General features: G+C 41.3%; 1 protein-coding gene across 2 annotated transcripts in view; it reads left to right on the forward strand.

Annotated features, from left to right (window-relative positions):
- Positions 1–20,744, forward strand: part of MBOAT2 (membrane bound O-acyltransferase domain containing 2) — a 492,510-nt gene that overhangs the window by 415,688 nt on the left and 56,078 nt on the right. For both annotated transcript variants that reach the window (XM_063915448.1, XM_063915449.1), the window contains exon 9: positions 17,857–17,960. In XM_063915448.1, the coding sequence (XP_063771518.1) occupies positions 17,857–17,960 (104 nt within the window). The remainder of the gene's footprint in view (positions 1–17,856; positions 17,961–20,744) is intronic.

Genomic DNA, 20,744 nt, shown 5'->3' on the forward strand with positions numbered 1-20,744 from the left:
TATAATTGTTTTCCAATGCATTGGCAGAGTACTCTGTAATGTCAAATATTAAAATCTCCTTTTCTCTTATGCAGTTACCCTGTACTCCTTATATTTTATCTAGTTCTAAATGTAATCTGTTTATGCTGCTGTCCTGTCATCTGCATCCACCTCCCATATGCTGCAACCTGGAATCCCTGCATCCATAGACAAATATAGGGTTCCTAGGGTACTAATGTCTTTTTATATGGCCCAAGTATGTAACAGATATACTGGCCATTTAGTCCTGGACACTGAGTCCACAGCTGACATTTGCAAGTGTATCATGGTGATGGAGGAGATGGGTAAGAGCGTTAGGATATATAACAGAATTAGGGGTCTATTTACTAAGCCTTGGATGGAGATAAAATACCAGCCAATCAGCTCCCAACTGTATTTTTCAAACCCAGCCTATAACATGGCAGTTAGAAGCTGATTGGCTGGTACTTTATCTCCGTCTAAGACTTAGTAAACAGACCCCTTAGGAAGCACTGCTAAGCTAACCCTCTGGCACAGCTTCCTGCAGCACTCTGCGTCACACTCTGAATGCACTTCGTGCTCTGTGTGATAGAGCTACATGATACATTACACAGCTCATTACAATGTAAATAATCGCCCAGCCGTGATCAGCATGGACAGTTCTTCTTGGCTAAAGCATCATAACAGGAAATGCAACACTAAATATTACACTTGTTTTTCCTGTGTATCTTTCTAGAATGTGAGCTTCAAGGAGCATACACACGGTGAGATTCAGGCTAAGCCCGATTCTCACTATGTGACAGGGGCTAGGTCGCCATCACAAGCACATAATGACTGTGCTTGCGATACTGACTATGTGCGGTTTTGGCTAAGTGTCAATTTTGACTCTTCTATAGAGATAGTCAAAATTAACTTGCCTGCACAGTCTATCTAGGCTTGCGATGCTGACCGCACATCGGCATCGAATCGGGATCGCAAGGTGACTTTCACCTTGCGATCAGCACTAACTTTTCTTACTATTTTGACTATATAGTCAAAATCGTAAGAAAATATCTCACCATGGCCAGTATTTACTAAAAATCCGAGTTTGGTCGATTTGTGTTTTTTTTTCTAAGTCCCAATCCGGGAATTCACTAAGCACCAATCTCGGCAGTGTCTGGTCTATTCGTAATGGTTTGAATGACAGCTTTCTGAAATACGAATGAATAGACCATCGGTCAAACGCGGCTGTTATTTCATAGAATACGGCCATTCACTATTCATTCGTATTTGGGTGTTAGTTTCTGAGTGCTCAAGTGCGGGTCTGGTTTTTTTTCGATTCATTAAAAAAAGCAGCAAAAAAATAGACCTGCTTTTTCCAGTCGAGTTTGGATAACCATGCACGGATCAGTGAGATCTGTGCATGGTTATCTATGGGAAAGGGTCTGTTTAGTGTAAAATCAGAAAAAAAAATTGCGTGGGGTCCCCCCTCCTAAGCATAACCAGCCTCGGGCTCTTTGAGCCGGTCCTGGTTGAAAAAATACTGGGGGGGAAATGACAGTGGTTCCCCCATATTTAATCAACCAGCACCGGGCTCTGCGCCTGGTCCTGGTTCCAAAAATACGGGGGACAAAAAGCGTAGGGGTCCCCCGTATTGTTGAAACCAGCACCGGGCTCCACTAGCCAGGCACATAATGCCACAGCCGGGGGACACTTTTATATTGGTCCCTGCGGCCCTGGCATTACATACCCAACTAGTCACCCCTGGCCGGGGTACCCTGGAGGAGTGGGAACCCCTTAAATCAAGGGGTCCCCCCCCCCCTCCAGCCACCCAAGGGCCAGGGGTGAAGCCCGAGGCTGTCCCCCCATCCAAGGGCGGCGGATGGGGGGCTGATAGCCTTTTTGTAAAAATGTGAATATTGTTTTTAGTAGCAGTACTACAAGTCCCAGCAAGCCTCCCCCGCAAGCTGGTACTTGGAGAACCACAAGTACCAGCATGTGGTGGAAAACCGGGCCCGCTGGTACCTGTAGTACTACTACTAAAAAAATACCCCAATAAAAACAGGAGACACACACCTTGAAAGTATAAGTTTATTCCATACATGCACACCTCCAAACATACATACTTACCTATGTTCACACGAGGGTCGGTCCTCTTCTCCATGTAGAATCCATGGGGTACCTGTGGGATAAATTATACTCACATAATCCAGTGTAGATCGGTCCTCTTCTGTTCTTTGTATAATCCACGTACTTGGCAAAAAAAATAAAACGCAAACCCGACCACGCACTGAAAGGGGCCCCATGTTTACACATGGGACCCCTTTCCCCGACTGCCAGGAGCCCCCCTGACTCCTGTCAAAGAGGGTCTCTTCAGCCAATCAGGGAGCGCCACATCGTGGCACCCTCCTGATTGGCTGTGTGCTCCTGTAGTGTCTGTCAGGCAGCACACGGCAGTGATACAATGTAGCGCCTATGCGCTCCATTGTAACCAATGGTGGGAACTTTGCGGTCAGCGGTGAGGTTACTTTCGGTCAACCGCTGACCGCCAAGTTCCCACCATTGGTTACAATGGAGCGCATAGGCGCTACATTGTATCACTGCCGTGTGCTGCCTGACAGACACTACAGGAGCACACAGCCAATCAGGAGGGTGCCACGACGTGGCGCTCCCTGATTGGCTGAAGTAACCCTCTTAGACAGGAGTCAGGGGGGGTCCTGGCAGTCGGGGAAAGGGGTCCCATGTGAAAACATGGGGCCCCTTTCAGTGCGTGGTCGGGTGTCCGTTTTTTTATTTTGCAAAGTACGTGGATTATACAAAGAACAGAAGAGGACCGATCTACACTGGATTATGTGAGTATAATTTATCCCACAGGTACCCCATGGATTCTAAAGGGGAGGACACAAAGGCCCAATAGATACTGCACTGGTAACTAAGACAATTATAGGATATACAGTGTATAAACCAACCAATTGAAAAAGAAATTCAAATAAGGGCCACTGAGAGGTCCTTCTAAAAATCAATGAGGGTTGGAGGTGCGCCACTAAGCAAGATTAGAGTATTTTTTTGGGGGGATTGTTAGTGTAGGCCACTAGTGGACCTGCCACTAAGAGAGCTTAGTGTGTGGCGCACTCTTTTGAAATGATTATTTTGTATTAAAAATATTTCAAACTTTTATTTCCATATCTAAAAGAATGTTACAGGAAGGACAGGCATCCTATCCTATTTGATAACCTGAAGAAAATGCAGAAAAATTAGTTATTTTTATATATTTTTTGCTATTATTTTATATAACTAAAATATGAATATAAAATTCATATATTTCTTTGCCTATTTTGTTGCCTATAAGGTAGGATCCTCACACTGATGTTAGTGATCTTTCGATTTATTATTTTAGGCAAAGAAGGGAAAGCAAAAAGGAATGTGATTAAATAAGCAATATGAAATATTAGTTAATTTATTCAGTGCTAATTAGGCTACTGATAGGCTCTCTTAAGAGACTGTATCATGTAAGTGATACCATTCACTGAATTAACGATAGCCTATGATATTTTTGCAAGAAAAAATGTCACTAGTACATGTACCAAGGAGTGAGGTTTTGGGAATAGATATAAGTAACATGAAAAGAGAATACTATGAATTACATGGAAATTTTGTAACATATATGCACTCTTTCAGTCAGTCTACTGTTCAAGACTGCAGTAATAGTGTTAATGTGATTTAATACAATTTTGTATCCACTATTCTGCAACAGTGTATATATGATAAACAATCTATACTGGAGACCAGATAATAGATACACTGTCTCAAGTATACTTGTCAGAGGAGACACACATACCAAAGAACAAAGATTGCTTATTGCTGACTGAGAATGAATCAAAGATAAATTAATCTGATTTCAATAGTGTATGAGTAGGATATGTATGTTCATGTCGCATTCTATTCTAATAATACATTTTTAATCCCCTTTCTTCAGAGGAAAGAAAAAGGGAAAAAGGTTACCATTACTATTCTTCAATTAACTGTGAACAATATATCCCTGGTATATGGACTTAAGCAAAATTTTGATTTAAATAAAGTCTTTTTCTGAATCCCACTTAGGCTAATCGTCGGCACATGGACCAATTAATTCCCACTCTGAGTGGTAAAATACTTCATGTTGAATAGGCACTGTCAAAGCAGTAAACTCAATATAGTTACGCTCTTAGGAAATCAATATATTCCCCAGATACATCACAATTTGATATCATTTGCTGAATATACACAGATAAATCTATAAGCATGTCATTTATGATAAGTGTATAGACATCCTTTCATAGACAAGGCACTAACACAAGAGATGCAAAAAAGAGCTCCAGGTGTATGGAAACGGATTCCCTTTCTGCTTTTGCTCCATGTACCCTTGTGGGCAGTGAATGCGAGCAATGAGAGCAGGGAAAAACCGTCCACCTGGGGCTGAAGGGAAAGAAAAGTGCGGGCTGCTTCTGCTGTCCACGCTTAGTATCTTCCTCCCCTGTTACATTCGAGCATTGCAGGGGGCCCCCAGATACCCCGCAGTGGATGAGAGGGCAGCCCTGAGTACCTGATCAACGTGTGTCCGTTGCGTGGTAAGTAGTCGTGCCAATTCTCTGTGTAGTGTACTAATATCACTGCAGGTAAGATCTCTTCATTTAGCAGCCTCAGCAGAAGATGGACGCTGGATCGAGTGATTGCATGTAACTATCCCGTTTGTTCAGCACATGCTATAGAAGCCGAACATCAGAGCAGGGGCTTCCCTTGCCCGATGTATCAAATGTATCTATGCGCAGTGTTCACCAGGGGTAAGTACCCTGTGTCCTGATGAAGTCTCTATACTTTGGAGCCTCAGCGGGGAAAAGAGACGCCGGGTCGGGTGATTCCCGTACCACCGTAAACGTGTGCGTCCGTGTCCCGCAGTTCAATAGATGACGTACGTTTCACAAAAAAGCTTGATCACATCCGTAGTGTCAATGGGGGGTGAGGTCCTATTTAAGGCTGGAGCTATAATTATCTTAATTGATTAACTGGAAATCCAATTCGAGGACAGTAATTAGTGTTATAAAAAGAAGTAATTTAATTACTACAAACAGGGAGAGATATATATACATATATTTGTGTGAGTGTGTGTATATTTTTTAGAAGGGGAAGATTAAGGATTAATTCACTGAGCATTTGTCAGAGAGTGGGTTATCAAAATCCACTACCTAGACCTTTATTTCAATAAAATGTGTAATTAAGGAGATGCTAATTGCTGTATCTCCAGGCTCTAGGAAAGTGGATCATTAATATCCATTACTAAGACCTTGATTACAATAATAAGATGTGTATTAAAGGAGCTGCTGATTGCTGTATCTCTAAAGCTCATATTATTTACCAAGGTAACCCTTACACGTATTTGTACGTAAGCAACATAGGATGTAAAAACAGTAGTATTTTAATATTTATTAAAAATATTTATAGTGGAGCCTCAGCGGGGAAAAGAGACGCCGGGTCGGGTGATTCCCGTACCACCGTAAACGTGTGCGTCCGTGTCCCGCAGTTCAATAGATATCCACCCATCTGAAATAGTTAATAGGAGTGGTGGGACAGGCTGATCAGTTAATTAGTATAGCCACTCTGTAAATCCCTATAAATTCTTGGTGCAATGGGAAATAATTATACTATCTGCATACTGTAATATAACAAATTAAATGTAAGGTTGGATGATGGTCCAATGCGGTATTTACAGATTCCTATGACATACCCTGGAATAATGGTATTTTTACGATGTGAGTTGTGTGTGAGAAGTGTATAATATTTGGAAATTTATTGTGATAGGTACTCCTGTCAACTAACAAGTGACAGACTAGACTATAATGTGCAGTGAGAGATAAAATAAATAAAGGAGTGAAAATGTCTTGACATCCTTAGTTTATTATTGTAAAAATAATTCCTGTGTGTAAGCAAAAGTGAATGATGAAATCATAAAAAAGAATCATTATAGACTAATAAATATGTGATTAGTGAAATTGTGAAAATATACCAACAATAATAAAAAGTAAATTATCTTAAATTGAAATATCATAGTATAAAAGATTATCTATAGGGTAAGTTAGTATTATCAGAAAATAAATTATTTACTGTGCAAAAAGAAAAATATATGTTCCTATAGCCAGAGTGCAAGAAAAAGAGGGATGAAGAGAAAAGGATAGATCTGGTTGTATAAGGTTAATTAATGAACCCTATATTTTAATTAATAAGAAGTGAGATAATTAGGGTAACTATGGATACTGATGTATAATGAGAAATATATGAGGGAGTATATGAGTAGATCTTCCCTTGTAATATAACATTCAATGAAGTTAATATCGTGATCTCAAAATGCTATACTCCAACCCTCAGGTTAAGATTAATTTCTATAGTTGATATGTTCCTATCATTTAAAGATATATCCCAAGAATATTATTTGAGAGAGATCTATTAGGCATATTGATGAAAAGGGGAAATAAATGTAATACTTATGTGTAGGAAGTAAGAAGAAAAAAGAAAAAGAAAGTAATGTATATATATATATATTTTAAAAAATTTTTAAAAATGTTTTTGTTTCCTTCCCTTCTTGATAGTCTATACACCTCTATTCACATATGCGTACACATACATAGACACACACACATATACACACACACATATATATACACGCTCATGTAATATGAATACAAAGCGGAAACAGAGAGACAAATTAGAAGAAATCCTGTAGGAGAAAGGCAGGCATGACCCGATAGTGTACTGGATGGATCATTATAATGTGTGAGACTGCAAGAGGTTGATAGATAATATAGGAGAGGGTGAGGTAAGGTGGATTTCATGTAGGAAGGAAGACACAGAAGTTGATGTTTTCATTTAATCCTCTTGGTGCCATTGAATTTAATTTGAAAATCCACTTGCTTTCCAACTTTTGCAGTTCTCTGGCTGTATCTCCTCCTCTTATACCCATCCGTAGTCTCTCTAGACAAAAGAACTTCAAACCTTGGGGGGACTTGGAATGTTTTCGTTGGAAGTGCCTTGCAACAGTGGTAATTCTCCTAAACCTCATGGCATCTGTTTCAACGTTCCTAATATTTCCCAAATGTTCCATTATGCGTGTTTTGACCATCCTGGTGGTCATACCCACATACAGCATTTTACAGGGGCATTGGATACAATAGATGACGTTGGTTGTTTGACAATTGGAGAACTCCTTCATTAATAATACCTCTCCATCCCTGTTCTTGATATTAGGTCTTGTTTCAACATATATACAGGCAGCACACGATCCACATGGGTAAGTGCCTTTGATCCTGTCTTCTCGTTTTGATGACCGGCTGAAGTGACTTCTAACCAATTTGTCTCCTATATTAGGTGACTTCTTCCAGCTCATCGATACAGTTGGACCGAGATTATCTGCCAAGTCAGAATCATTAAGTAGCAGGGGCCAGTGTTTGTTAATAATCCCCCTAATTTCTTTCCACTCTTGGCAGAAATCGCCCACAAATCGTATCACTGGTTTGACTGAGGGGTCTTTCAATTGTTTTGCTCTTCTGCTTTCCTGAAAGATAATGGACTGCCTGTTAGTATTGAGAAGGTATCTACTGGCTCTCTTGATACATCTCATACTGTATCCTCTTTCTCTGAGTCTGCCCATCAGTTCTTTACTCTTGATCTTATATACATCATCGTCCGAGCAATTACGTCTTAATCTAAGAAATTCACCTCTAGGGATATTCTGAATGGTGGCGGGTAAGTGTGAACTAGTACTGAGTAATAGGCTATTAGTAGCTGTTTTTTTCCTATATAGTTCTGTCGCCAGCATGTCGTTCTTATCCCTATAGATTCTAAGATCCAGGAAAGGGATGGTTTCCCTGCTGATCTCATACGTAAGTCTGAGGTTCAGATCGTTTGTATTAAGCTGTTGGATAAACTCTTTCAGTGACTCAGCATCCCCCTCCCAGATGACAAAGATGTCATCTATATATCGCATCCATGTTATTATCTTGCTGGTGAAGGGTTCATTGATCTCATTGAATACCACCTCCTTTTCCCACCAACCCAGATATAGATTAGCATATGTGGGCGCACAGGCTGCACCCATGGCAGTGCCACGTATCTGGGTGTAGAATACATCAGCAAATGTAAAGATATTCTTGTGCAATACAAAGTGTAACAATCGTAATAGGAAGGAGTTGAAGTCACTGGGACCCTCCATTTGAAGGAAGTATTCTACCGCAGCGAGACCCTTTTCATGGTTGATACTACTGTACAGTGACTCCACGTCCAAACCAACTAAAAGGTGGTTATCCTCTAGTTTTACATCATGTAGTTTGGTAATGACATCCCCCGTGTCTCGTGTATAGGAGGGTAATGCGGTTACATGCTTCCGCAAATGAGTATCTATGAAGATACTAGCCTTCTCTGATACCCCTCCTATACCAGACACTATCGGTCTTCCTGGGGGATTGCACATATCCTTATGGACCTTGGGTAAGAGGTAAAACGTTGGGGTCCTAGGATGGTCTACTCGTAGGAAATCATATTCCTGTCGTGTAATCACATTGTCCTTAAGAGCTTTATCAGTGATACGGTTAAGAGCTATTCTACAATTGTCTGTAGGATTAAATAATGTCTTAGTGTAACACTGAGTATCATTAAGTTGCTTCATGGCCTCCTGGATATACTTTTCCTTCGGCCATAGGACAATGTTACCCCCTTTATCGGAGGGTTTCACGACCACATCCTCCCAACTTCTGATCTCATTTAGTGCTCTTCGTTCCCCTTTGGTAAGATTATCCATATGTTTAGATCTTTTCCTTCGTATCCCATCCAGATCCCTACTGACCATGTCCATAAAGATCTTAACCTCTGGACATATCTGGTCTTGTGGGAAGAAGGATGATCTCTTCTTGCAGATGGTTCTGGTACTCACTTGAGTCTCTTTTGGGGTGTTTTCCATGAAAAGTTCTTCTAAAATTGAGATAATTTCCTGATCCCGGTCCGTGAGTTCTTCGGATATGGCTATCCCTTCATGATTGTAGGTGCCATGTATATCTTGTTGTAATGATGATGAGGGTGTGGCCGATCTTTCTGTTTGTTCTATTGTTTTGTCGGCATAGAATTTAGCCAATAGGAGTTTACGACAAAATAATTTTGTATCCTTCTCCCATTGGAAGCGGTTAAAGCTTTTCTGTGGAGCAAAGGATAGACCTTTCCTTAGAACTGAGTTCTGGTCCCATGTTAATATATGGTCCGAGAGATTGATGACTTTAAGGGTAGATTCCTCCATTAGTATTTCCTGTTGTTGATCTTTCTTCTCGGATACCTGTGTGTGACTGGTGTTTCCCATCTTTTTGGATCCTGATTTCCCCTTTGTCCCCCTCCGTGTCTTCCTTTTCCATAAGGATATGTGCAATCCCCCAGGAAGACCGATAGTGTCTGGTATAGGAGGGGTATCAGAGAAGGCTAGTATCTTCATAGATACTCATTTGCGGAAGCATGTAACCGCATTACCCTCCTATACACGAGACACGGGGGATGTCATTACCAAACTACATGATGTAAAACTAGAGGATAACCACCTTTTAGTTGGTTTGGACGTGGAGTCACTGTACAGTAGTATCAACCATGAAAAGGGTCTCGCTGCGGTAGAATACTTCCTTCAAATGGAGGGTCCCAGTGACTTCAACTCCTTCCTATTACGATTGTTACACTTTGTATTGCACAAGAATATCTTTACATTTGCTGATGTATTCTACACCCAGATACGTGGCACTGCCATGGGTGCAGCCTGTGCGCCCACATATGCTAATCTATATCTGGGTTGGTGGGAAAAGGAGGTGGTATTCAATGAGATCAATGAACCCTTCACCAGCAAGATAATAACATGGATGCGATATATAGATGACATCTTTGTCATCTGGGAGGGGGATGCTGAGTCACTGAAAGAGTTTATCCAACAGCTTAATACAAACGATCTGAACCTCAGACTTACGTATGAGATCAGCAGGGAAACCATCCCTTTCCTGGATCTTAGAATCTATAGGGATAAGAACGACATGCTGGCGACAGAACTATATAGGAAAAAAACAGCTACTAATAGCCTATTACTCAGTACTAGTTCACACTTACCCGCCACCATTCAGAATATCCCTAGAGGTGAATTTCTTAGATTAAGACGTAATTGCTCGGACGATGATGTATATAAGATCAAGAGTAAAGAACTGATGGGCAGACTCAGAGAAAGAGGATACAGTATGAGATGTATCAAGAGAGCCAGTAGATACCTTCTCAATACTAACAGGCAGTCCATTATCTTTCAGGAAAGCAGAAGAGCAAAACAATTGAAAGACCCCTCAGTCAAACCAGTGATACGATTTGTGGGCGATTTCTGCCAAGAGTGGAAAGAAATTAGGGGGATTATTAACAAACACTGGCCCCTGCTACTTAATGATTCTGACTTGGCAGATAATCTCGGTCCAACTGTATCGATGAGCTGGAAGAAGTCACCTAATATAGGAGACAAATTGGTTAGAAGTCACTTCAGCCGGTCATCAAAACGAGAAGACAGGATCAAAGGCACTTACCCATGTGGATCGTGTGCTGCCTGTATATATGTTGAAACAAGACCTAATATCAAGAACAGGGATGGAGAGGTATTATTAATGAAGGAGTTCTCCAATTGTCAAACAACCAACGTCATCTATTGTATCCAATGCCCCTGTAAAATGCTGTATGTGGGTATGACCACCAGGATGGTCAAAACACGCATAATGGAACATTTGGGAAATATTAGGAACGTTGAAACAGATGCCATGAGGTTTAGGAGAATTACCACTGTTGCAAGGCACTTCCAACGAAAACATTCCAAGTCCCCCCAAGGTTTGAAGTTCTTTTGTCTAGAGAGACTACGGATGGGTATAAGAGGAGGAGATACAGCCAGAGAACTGCAAAAGTTGGAAAGCAAGTGGATTTTCAAATTAAATTCAATGGCACCAAGAGGATTAAATGAAAACATCAACTTCGGTGTCTTCCTTCCTACATGAAATCCACCTTACCTCACCCTCTCCTATATTATCTATCAACCTCTTGCAGTCTCACACATTATAATGATCCATCCAGTACACTATCGGGTCATGCCTGCCTTTCTCCTACAGGATTTCTTCTAATTTGTCTCTCTGTTTCCGCTTTGTATTCATATTACATGAGCGTGTATATATATGTGTGTGTGTATATGTGTGTGTGTCTATGTATGTGTACGCATATGTGAATAGAGGTGTATAGACTATCAAGAAGGGAAGGAAACAAAAACATTTTTAAAAATTTTTTAAAATATATATATATATACATTACTTTCTTTTTCTTTTTTCTTCTTACTTCCTACACATAAGTATTACATTTATTTCCCCTTTTCATCAATATGCCTAATAGATCTCTCTCAAATAATATTCTTGGGATATATCTTTAAATGATAGGAACATATCAACTATAGAAATTAATCTTAACCTGAGGGTTGGAGTATAGCATTTTGAGATCACGATATTAACTTCATTGAATGTTATATTACAAGGGAAGATCTACTCATATACTCCCTCATATATTTCTCATTATACATCAGTATCCATAGTTACCCTAATTATCTCACTTCTTATTAATTAAAATATAGGGTTCATTAATTAACCTTATACAACCAGATCTATCCTTTTCTCTTCATCCCTCTTTTTCTTGCACTCTGGCTATAGGAACATATATTTTTCTTTTTGCACAGTAAATAATTTATTTTCTGATAATACTAACTTACCCTATAGATAATCTTTTATACTATGATATTTCAATTTAAGATAATTTACTTTTTATTATTGTTGGTATATTTTCACAATTTCACTAATCACATATTTATTAGTCTATAATGATTCTTTTTTATGATTTCATCATTCACTTTTGCTTACACACAGGAATTATTTTTACAATAATAAACTAAGGATGTCAAGACATTTTCACTCCTTTATTTATTTTATCTCTCACTGCACATTATAGTCTAGTCTGTCACTTGTTAGTTGACAGGAGTACCTATCACAATAAATTTCCAAATATTATACACTTCTCACACACAACTCACATCGTAAAAATACCATTATTCCAGGGTATGTCATAGGAATCTGTAAATACCGCATTGGACCATCATCCAACCTTACATTTAATTTGTTATATTACAGTATGCAGATAGTATAATTATTTCCCATTGCACCAAGAATTTATAGGGATTTACAGAGTGGCTATACTAATTAACTGATCAGCCTGTCCCACCACTCCTATTAACTATTTCAGATGGGTGGATATCTATTGAACTGCGGGACACGGACGCACACGTTTACGGTGGTACGGGAATCACCCGACCCGGCGTCTCTTTTCCCCGCTGAGGCTCCACTATAAATATTTTTAATAAATATTAAAATACTACTGTTTTTACATCCTATGTTGCTTACGTACAAATACGTGTAAGGGTTACCTTGGTAAATAATATGAGCTTTAGAGATACAGCAATCAGCAGCTCCTTTAATACACATCTTATTATTGTAATCAAGGTCTTAGTAATGGATATTAATGATCCACTTTCCTAGAGCCTGGAGATACAGCAATTAGCATCTCCTTAATTACACATTTTATTGAAATAAAGGTCTAGGTAGTGGATTTTGATAACCCACTCTCTGACAAATGCTCAGTGAATTAATCCTTAATCTTCCCCTTCTAAAAAATATACACACACTCACACAAATATATGTATATATATCTCTCCCTGTTTGTAGTAATTAAATTACTTCTTTTTATAACACTAATTACTGTCCTCGAATTGGATTTCCAGTTAATCAATTAAGATAATTATAGCTCCAGCCTTAAATAGGACCTCACCCCCCATTGACACTACGGATGTGATCAAGCTTTTTTGTGAAACGTACGTCATCTATTGAACTGCGGGACACGGACGCACACGTTTACGGTGGTACGGGAATCACCCGACCCGGCGTCTCTTTTCCCCGCTGAGGCTCCAAAGTATAGAGACTTCATCAGGACACAGGGTACTTACCCCTGGTGAACACTGCGCATAGATACATTTGATACATCGGGCAAGGGAAGCCCCTGCTCTGATGTTCGGCTTCTATAGCATGTGCTGAACAAACGGGATAGTTACATGCAATCACTCGATCCAGCGTCCATCTTCTGCTGAGGCTGCTAAATGAAGAGATCTTACCTGCAGTGATATTAGTACACTACACAGAGAATTGGCACGACTACTTACCACGCAACGGACACACGTTGATCAGGTACTCAGGGCTGCCCTCTCATCCACTGCGGGGTATCTGGGGGCCCCCTGCAATGCTCGAATGTAACAGGGGAGGAAGATACTAAGCGTGGACAGCAGAAGCAGCCCGCACTTTTCTTTCCCTTCAGCCCCAGGTGGACGGTTTTTCCCTGCTCTCATTGCTCGCATTCACTGCCCACAAGGGTACATGGAGCAAAAGCAGAAAGGGAATCCGTTTCCATACACCTGGAGCTCTTTTTTGCATCTCTTGTGTTAGTGCCTTGTCTATGAAAGGATGTCTATACACTTATCATAAATGACATGCTTATAGATTTATCTGTGTATATTCAGCAAATGATATCAAATTGTGATGTATCTGGGGAATATATTGATTTCCTAAGAGCGTAACTATATTGAGTTTACTGCTTTGACAGTGCCTATTCAACATGAAGTATTTTACCACTCAGAGTGGGAATTAATTGGTCCATGTGCCGACGATTAGCCTAAGTGGGATTCAGAAAAAGACTTTATTTAAATCAAAATTTTGCTTAAGTCCATATACCAGGGATATATTGTTCACAGTTAATTGAAGAATAGTAATGGTAACCTTTTTCCCTTTTTCTTTCCTCTGAAGAAAGGGGATTAAAAATGTATTATTAGAATAGAATGCGACATGAACATACATATCCTACTCATACACTATTGAAATCAGATTAATTTATCTTTGATTCATTCTCAGTCAGCAATAAGCAATCTTTGTTCTTTGGTATGTGTGTCTCCTCTGACAAGTATACTTGAGACAGTGTATCTATTATCTGGTCTCCAGTATAGATTGTTTATCATATATACACTGTTGCAGAATAGTGGATACAAAATTGTATTAAATCACATTAACACTATTACTGCAGTCTTGAACAGTAGACTGACTGAAAGAGTGCATATATGTTACAAAATTTCCATGTAATTCATAGTATTCTCTTTTCATGTTACTTATATCTATTCCCAAAACCTCACTCCTTGGTACATGTACTAGTGACATTTTTTCTTGCAAAAATATCATAGGCTATCGTTAATTCAGTGAATGGTATCACTTACATGATACAGTCTCTTAAGAGAGCCTATCAGTAGCCTAATTAGCACTGAATAAATTAACTAATATTTCATATTGCTTATTTAATCACATTCCTTTTTGCTTTCCCTTCTTTGCCTAAAATAATAAATTGAAAGATCACTAACATCAGTGTGAGGATCCTACCTTATAGGCAACAAAATAGGCAAAGAAATATATGAATTTTATATTCATATTTTAGTTATATAAAATAATAGCAAAAAATATATAAAAATAACTAATTTTTCTGCATTTTCTTCAGGTTATCAAATAGGATAGGATGCCTGTCCTTCCTGTAACATTCTTTTAGATATGGAAATAAAAGTTTGAAATATTTTTAATACAAAATAATCATTTCAAAAGAGTGCGCCACACACTAAGCTCTCTTAGTGGCAGGTCCACTAGTGGCCTACACTAACAATCCCCCCAAAAAAATACCCCATGGATTCTACATGGAGAAGAGGACCGACCCTCGTGTGAACATAGGTAAGTATGTATGTTTGGAGGTGTGCATGTATGGAATAAACTTATACTTTCAAGGTGTGTGTCTCCTGTTTTTATTGGGGTATTTTTTTAGTAGTAGTACAACAGGTACCAGCGGGCCCGGTTTTCCACCGCATGCTGGTACTTGTGGTTCTCCAAGTACCAGCTTGCGGGGGAGGCTTGCTGGGACTTGTAGTACTGCTACTAAAAACAATATTCACATTTTTACAAAAAGGCTATCAGCCCCCCATCCGCCGCCCTTGGATGGGGGGGACAGCCTCGGGCTGCACCCCTGGCCCTTGGGTGGCTGGAGGGGGGGACCCCTTGATTTAAGGGGTTCCCACTTCTCCAGGGTACCCCGGCCAGGGGTGACTAGTTGGGTATGTAATGCCAGGGCCGCAGGGACCAAGATAAGTGTCCCCCGGCTGTGGCATTATGTACCTGGCTAGTGGAGCCCGGTGCTGGTTTCAAAAATACGGGGGACCCCTACGCTTTTTGTCCCCCGTATTTTTGGAACCAGGACCAGGCGCAGAGCCCGGTGCTGGTTGATTAAATATGGGGGAACCCCTGTCATTTTTTTCCCCATATTTTTTCAACCAGGACCGGCTCAAAGAGCCCGAGGCTGGTTATGCTTAGGAGGGGGGACCCCACGCAATTTTTTCCAGAATTTTAAAGACTTTAATGAACTTTTTAAGGTACACAATGAAGCCCTGCACGGATCTCACAGATCCGGCCGGGTTTCCTTGTGTTTTTTCAGGCAGTGTTTTACTCATCACTCCCGTAAAACACTGCCTGATATTACGAATCACATCGACATCGGAAAAAACGATTGTGCAAAACTCGGCAGCTTAGTGAATGACCGTATCAGGATTCAAAAAGTTGCAGTAAAATGTACCCGATACCATTCGAGTTCAAACACCCTTCAAAACGGTCAAAACACGAATATTAGTAAATAAACCCCCATGTGTACACACCATTCCAGTGAGATTTCATTTTGTAATACTGGACGTTTCCTCTCCAAGACGGGGTTCAGGCTGTTACACTCCAAACCAATGGATCATGAAGCATTAGGGTAGAACACAGTTTCTCAAACTCCACCGTTACAGTCCAGGTTTTAAAGATATCCATACATGAGTCCAGAGGGTTAAATCACATTGACTGAGGTACTAATTAAGTTAACTATGCTCAAGCATGGATATTGGCCCTCATTCCGAGTTGTTTGCTCGCAAGCTGCTTTTAGCAGCATTGCACACGCTAAGCCGCCGCCTACTGGGAGTGAATCTTAGCTTATCAAAATTGCGAACGAAAGATTCGCAATATTGCGAAAAGACTTCTCTGTGCAGTTTCTGAGTAGCTCCAGACTTACTCTTCCAGTGCGATCAGTTCAGTGCTTGTCGTTCCTGGTTTGACGTCACAAACACACCCAGCGTTCGCCCAGACACTCCCCCGTTTCTCCAGCCACTCCCGCGTTTTTACCAGAAACGGTAGCGTTTTTTCACACACTCCCATAAAACGGCCAGTTTCCGCCCAGAAACACCCACTTCCTGTCAATCACACTACGATCACCAGAACGAAGAAAAAACCTTGTAATGCCGTGAGTATAATACCAATCTTCATAGCAAATTTACTTGGCGCAGTCGCAGTGCGAACATTGCGCATGCACAATTAGTGGAAAATCGTAGCGATGCGAAGAAAATTACCGAGCGAACAACTCGGAATGACCACCATAGTTAAAACCTGGACTGTAATGGTTTGGGAAACTCTGGGCTAGAGGATAAGGTTCTCAAACTTGTCCCTCAGACCTTGTACAGGTCTCCTCACAGAATCTCAAGTGAAATAATTGTATGCACCTGTGACCTGGAAAATGTGAACTGTTTGGGGTCCTGGGGACTGAGTTTGAGAACCCCCAGGTTACAAGAATGTCACTTGTTTTTGCAAAAATGCTAAATCTAGCTGTGCAGACATATGTAATTAGTCTGGGAATTAATCTCCGTCCTGACTACACCTAGCCGAAGTATCCAGAGGTGGTGTTTGTTTTGTGTACACTGCTAGAGGAGATAAGTCATGGCTTGGTTCTGACATGTTACTGTTTATGAAGACTCGGTTCTGCAGAGCTGTGTGGCAGTAAATGCACTTTTTGAACACTGTGATCAGACGTAGTTTGAGCGTCCTAGAAAAATGTATTTCTCTCATATTGTACTGGGCAGATGAGGGCAAATCTTTTGTTTACATTTAGACAACGTAATTGGCTTTGCATGACTTTCTGCATCTTTTACTTCATCGCTTGATTTCCTTGCTTACCTCTGTGCATTGCAATATATCTTGTATTAAACTTCCATAATAATGCACTCCAGGCTTGGACTGGCCCGCAGGGGTACCAGGGAAACCACCGGTAGGCCCCACTGCCTGATGGCCCACTCCTTCCTCTGGGGATCAGGTTCCAGACTGTGCACTTGTATTATACATGGTAGATATGTTGCATTACACTGCACTAAACTATTGTGTGTTTCAAGCCTCTGTGGAAGCTGGCCACACCCCCTTTGTAGGCTGTCCACACCCCTAAGTATGTGCCCCTATAACTCTATAACTGCATTGTCCCGGCGGGCCCTTCATGTCCCAGTCCGACACTGATGCACTCCCTACTGTAAATGGATTATATGGATGTCAGCGAGGAGTACTGAGACCACATAAAACAAGCCCTTATTACATTCATCAGTGTGTTCTGCAACACCCAGTCCCCCAGGTTGCGCAGGAGGAGATATCGAGTCCCCACGTACAATATATAAGCTTAGCAAAAATTGTGTTATACTTCCCGTATGCAAGTCCCTAGTAATGCATGCTGGAGGTCCTGAAAGAACTTCTGTCTACACTCCCTACTTTTACACCTGAAATATTCCACCGCTTATCTGCAGTCACGCGCTTCATTTTACTGTACAAAACAGACTTATTACATTTATCCTTTCAGCGGATGCGATCAATAACGCTGCAGGTTTCGGTTTCCAAGGTTACGACAAACATGGGAACGAGAACTGGGATCTGGTTTCAAATCTGAACATTAAAAACATAGAGGTAAGCCATTACTGCCCAGTACTGTCCCACCATGTAAGTTGTTGCTTATGGCATGTCAAGATGCAGAGCCGGCCTTAGGCATAGGCAAGCTAGGCAAATGCCTAGGGCATTTGGTATGCTTAGGGGCACCAGCAGCTTCTGCTGATTAAAATGATATGCAGCATGCTTATATTCTGTATGTGACTGCGGCTGTATCTGCATATGAAATGCTACATTACAGTGTATTCCTGGAAATCACTGTAATGTAGCATTTTGTATGCAGATACAGCCAATGTCGCACACAGAATATAGGCATGCTGCATATCATTTTAATCAGCAGAAGCTGCTTGTGCATCTTTGCCACAAAGTAATGCAAATAAAATGCATTTTCATAAACAAAAGGCGCCCGACTTTAGCAGTGCTGCCAGCTGACTCATGCCAGGCATCTCCTACAGAACTAGCGGCTGTGCTAGGGGGCACCAGCCAAAATCTTGCCTAGGGCAACATATTGGTTAAGGCCAGCTCTGTCAAGATGAGTATTCATGTGTCAGGTGGCAAGATACAATGCTTGATCTATACATAATATCCGCTCTGCTCCGAAATAGCCTTCCTGAGCATACCTTGGTTTGCTCATGGTTACTTACAATTGATGTACCCACTTGCAATATCTCATGAGAAGAACCTCTGCTAGGACTTTCTGTAATAGTCAATGCAATAAAAATGGCAATTGCCCCAATATAACCAAGAATTGTTCATTTTACTGTTACACCTCCAGTATGCAAGTCCCTGGTAATGCATGCTGGAGGTTCTGAAGGAACCTCTGTTTACGCTCCCTAACATCCTAGGGCTAAGCCTATCTACACTGTGAGTGTGGGGACGGGGACAGTGGGTGTGGCCTCTTCAGAGGGGGGCGTTTCTGGATAACGTAGACTGCTTAAGGTTGACAAGTTTTTTCTTCTTTAAATCTACTTTTTCATCATTTACCAACCACGTGGACTAATGGTGTGTACACACGGTGAGATTTTTTTCTTTCGCAAGAACAGTTAGTGCAAATCGCAAGGTGTTATGCCACTTGCCATCCCGATTCGATCCCGATGCGCGGTCCCGCCAGGTCGGTATCGCAAGAAAAGTGTGCAGGCAAGTCAATCCTTGCTAGATCGGTGTACTATCTAGATCATCTTACATGTCAATGACATCTCACATAAGCCAAAATCTCACATAAGCCAAAATCGTAAGCACACATAGTCCATATCTCAAGAAAAGTTAGTCAAAATCGGTGGTGCTGGGCTCCGGGGAGTTCAGGGGAAATCGCAAGTGAAAATAGGACATAGCAAGGATCTCACCGTGTGTACACATCATAAGATTGGGAATAGTAACCTGTGCCTAGCGCAATGGTAGTGGAGTGAGGAACCTTGACCGAAGCATTGTGAAATATACAAAATGACACACACAAAAAAGAGTCAACCTCTTGTATTTGTCGACCTATTCTACTGTCTATCTTTTCCATTTCAACCTTTGACCACGTCGACCTATTGACTGTCTTTTTACTGTAGATCTAATGAACCATACTCATCCCAAATATTACAGCCAGATAGAGCCCTCAAACTGGGACTATCCCACCGAAATCTGGATTCCAATTGTAAAGCGCAACAGAATTTGCTGCGCTATATAAGAAACGGTTAATAATGAAATAATAGCTGGGAGGAAAACGCGGCATGCCAAGAAGCCCTTTCTTTATAAGGGGTATATTCAATTAGGGTCGGATCCATTCCGACATGCATTTGTCGGAATGGGTCCGACAACCCCTATTCAATCTCATCTCAGTTCGACTTTTAAAAAGTCGAATTGAGAGGGGGGAGACCAGCGGGGACAGCCGCGGGAAGACGGAGGAGAACAGCGCTACAGCAGCGCTGCAGAAGGATGTATCACAGCCACCAGACCTCACGGCAGTGTCCACCCGGCTCCAGCAAGCGTGACCTCACTTGCTGGAGCCGGGTGGACGCTGCCGTGAGCGGCGCGGCTGTGAGACATCCTGCTGCAGCACTGTAGCGCTGCTCTCCCTTGTATCCCCCCCCCCCCTCCCCTCTCCTCCTCTGGGTCCCACATCTCAGTCCGACATTTTTTTTATGTCGGACTGAGATGGTCGGAAACAGGGCCAAATCCTGTCGAATTTGGCCCCGTTTCACTCAAAAGTACGTAAATCGGCAGCTATACCGCCGATTCACGTACTATTCGACAAGTCGAATTCCACGACTTGTCAAATAAAAACTGCAGGGACTGAATAGGTCGAATAGCTATTCGACCTTAAAAAGTCGAAAACTGCTGTCTTTTCGACAGACGGCAGTTTTCGACCCTAATTGTATATACCCCTAAGAGTAGAGTTACATTTTTCATGTGGCTGAACAGGAGGATTGTGGGTCCAAGACTTAAATCTGTGTGAGCGTTGTAACGAAGAACATGTCACATCCTTCCTGGTATTCCATGGTAGAGGGCTGTCCCTAACTTCCTGAGCCACGTCCTGATCATACTTAATGCAGGAGACGCTTGGTATGGACGCTTGGTATTGTTTTCATCCTTTATTTTTTTTGTCACTGATCTGAGCAACTTGCTTTTTCTGTTTAAAATACACTTATTGCAAGATATTGTACATAAATAGTTGGGATTGCCATTAATATCAGTTGCCTGTGAGTGGAGACAGTTGTACACTGTGTAGACTCAGTGACTCAGTGGATGGATCTGATTCATGCAGCAGGAGGTGGAGGCCCTGTAGTACAGTGTTCTCAGCTCAGTGCTCACTGTTCCTGC

The sequence above is a fragment of the Pseudophryne corroboree genome, chromosome 4, assembly GCF_028390025.1.
Source record: "Pseudophryne corroboree isolate aPseCor3 chromosome 4, aPseCor3.hap2, whole genome shotgun sequence".
Taxonomy (NCBI): Eukaryota; Metazoa; Chordata; class Amphibia; order Anura; family Myobatrachidae; genus Pseudophryne; species Pseudophryne corroboree.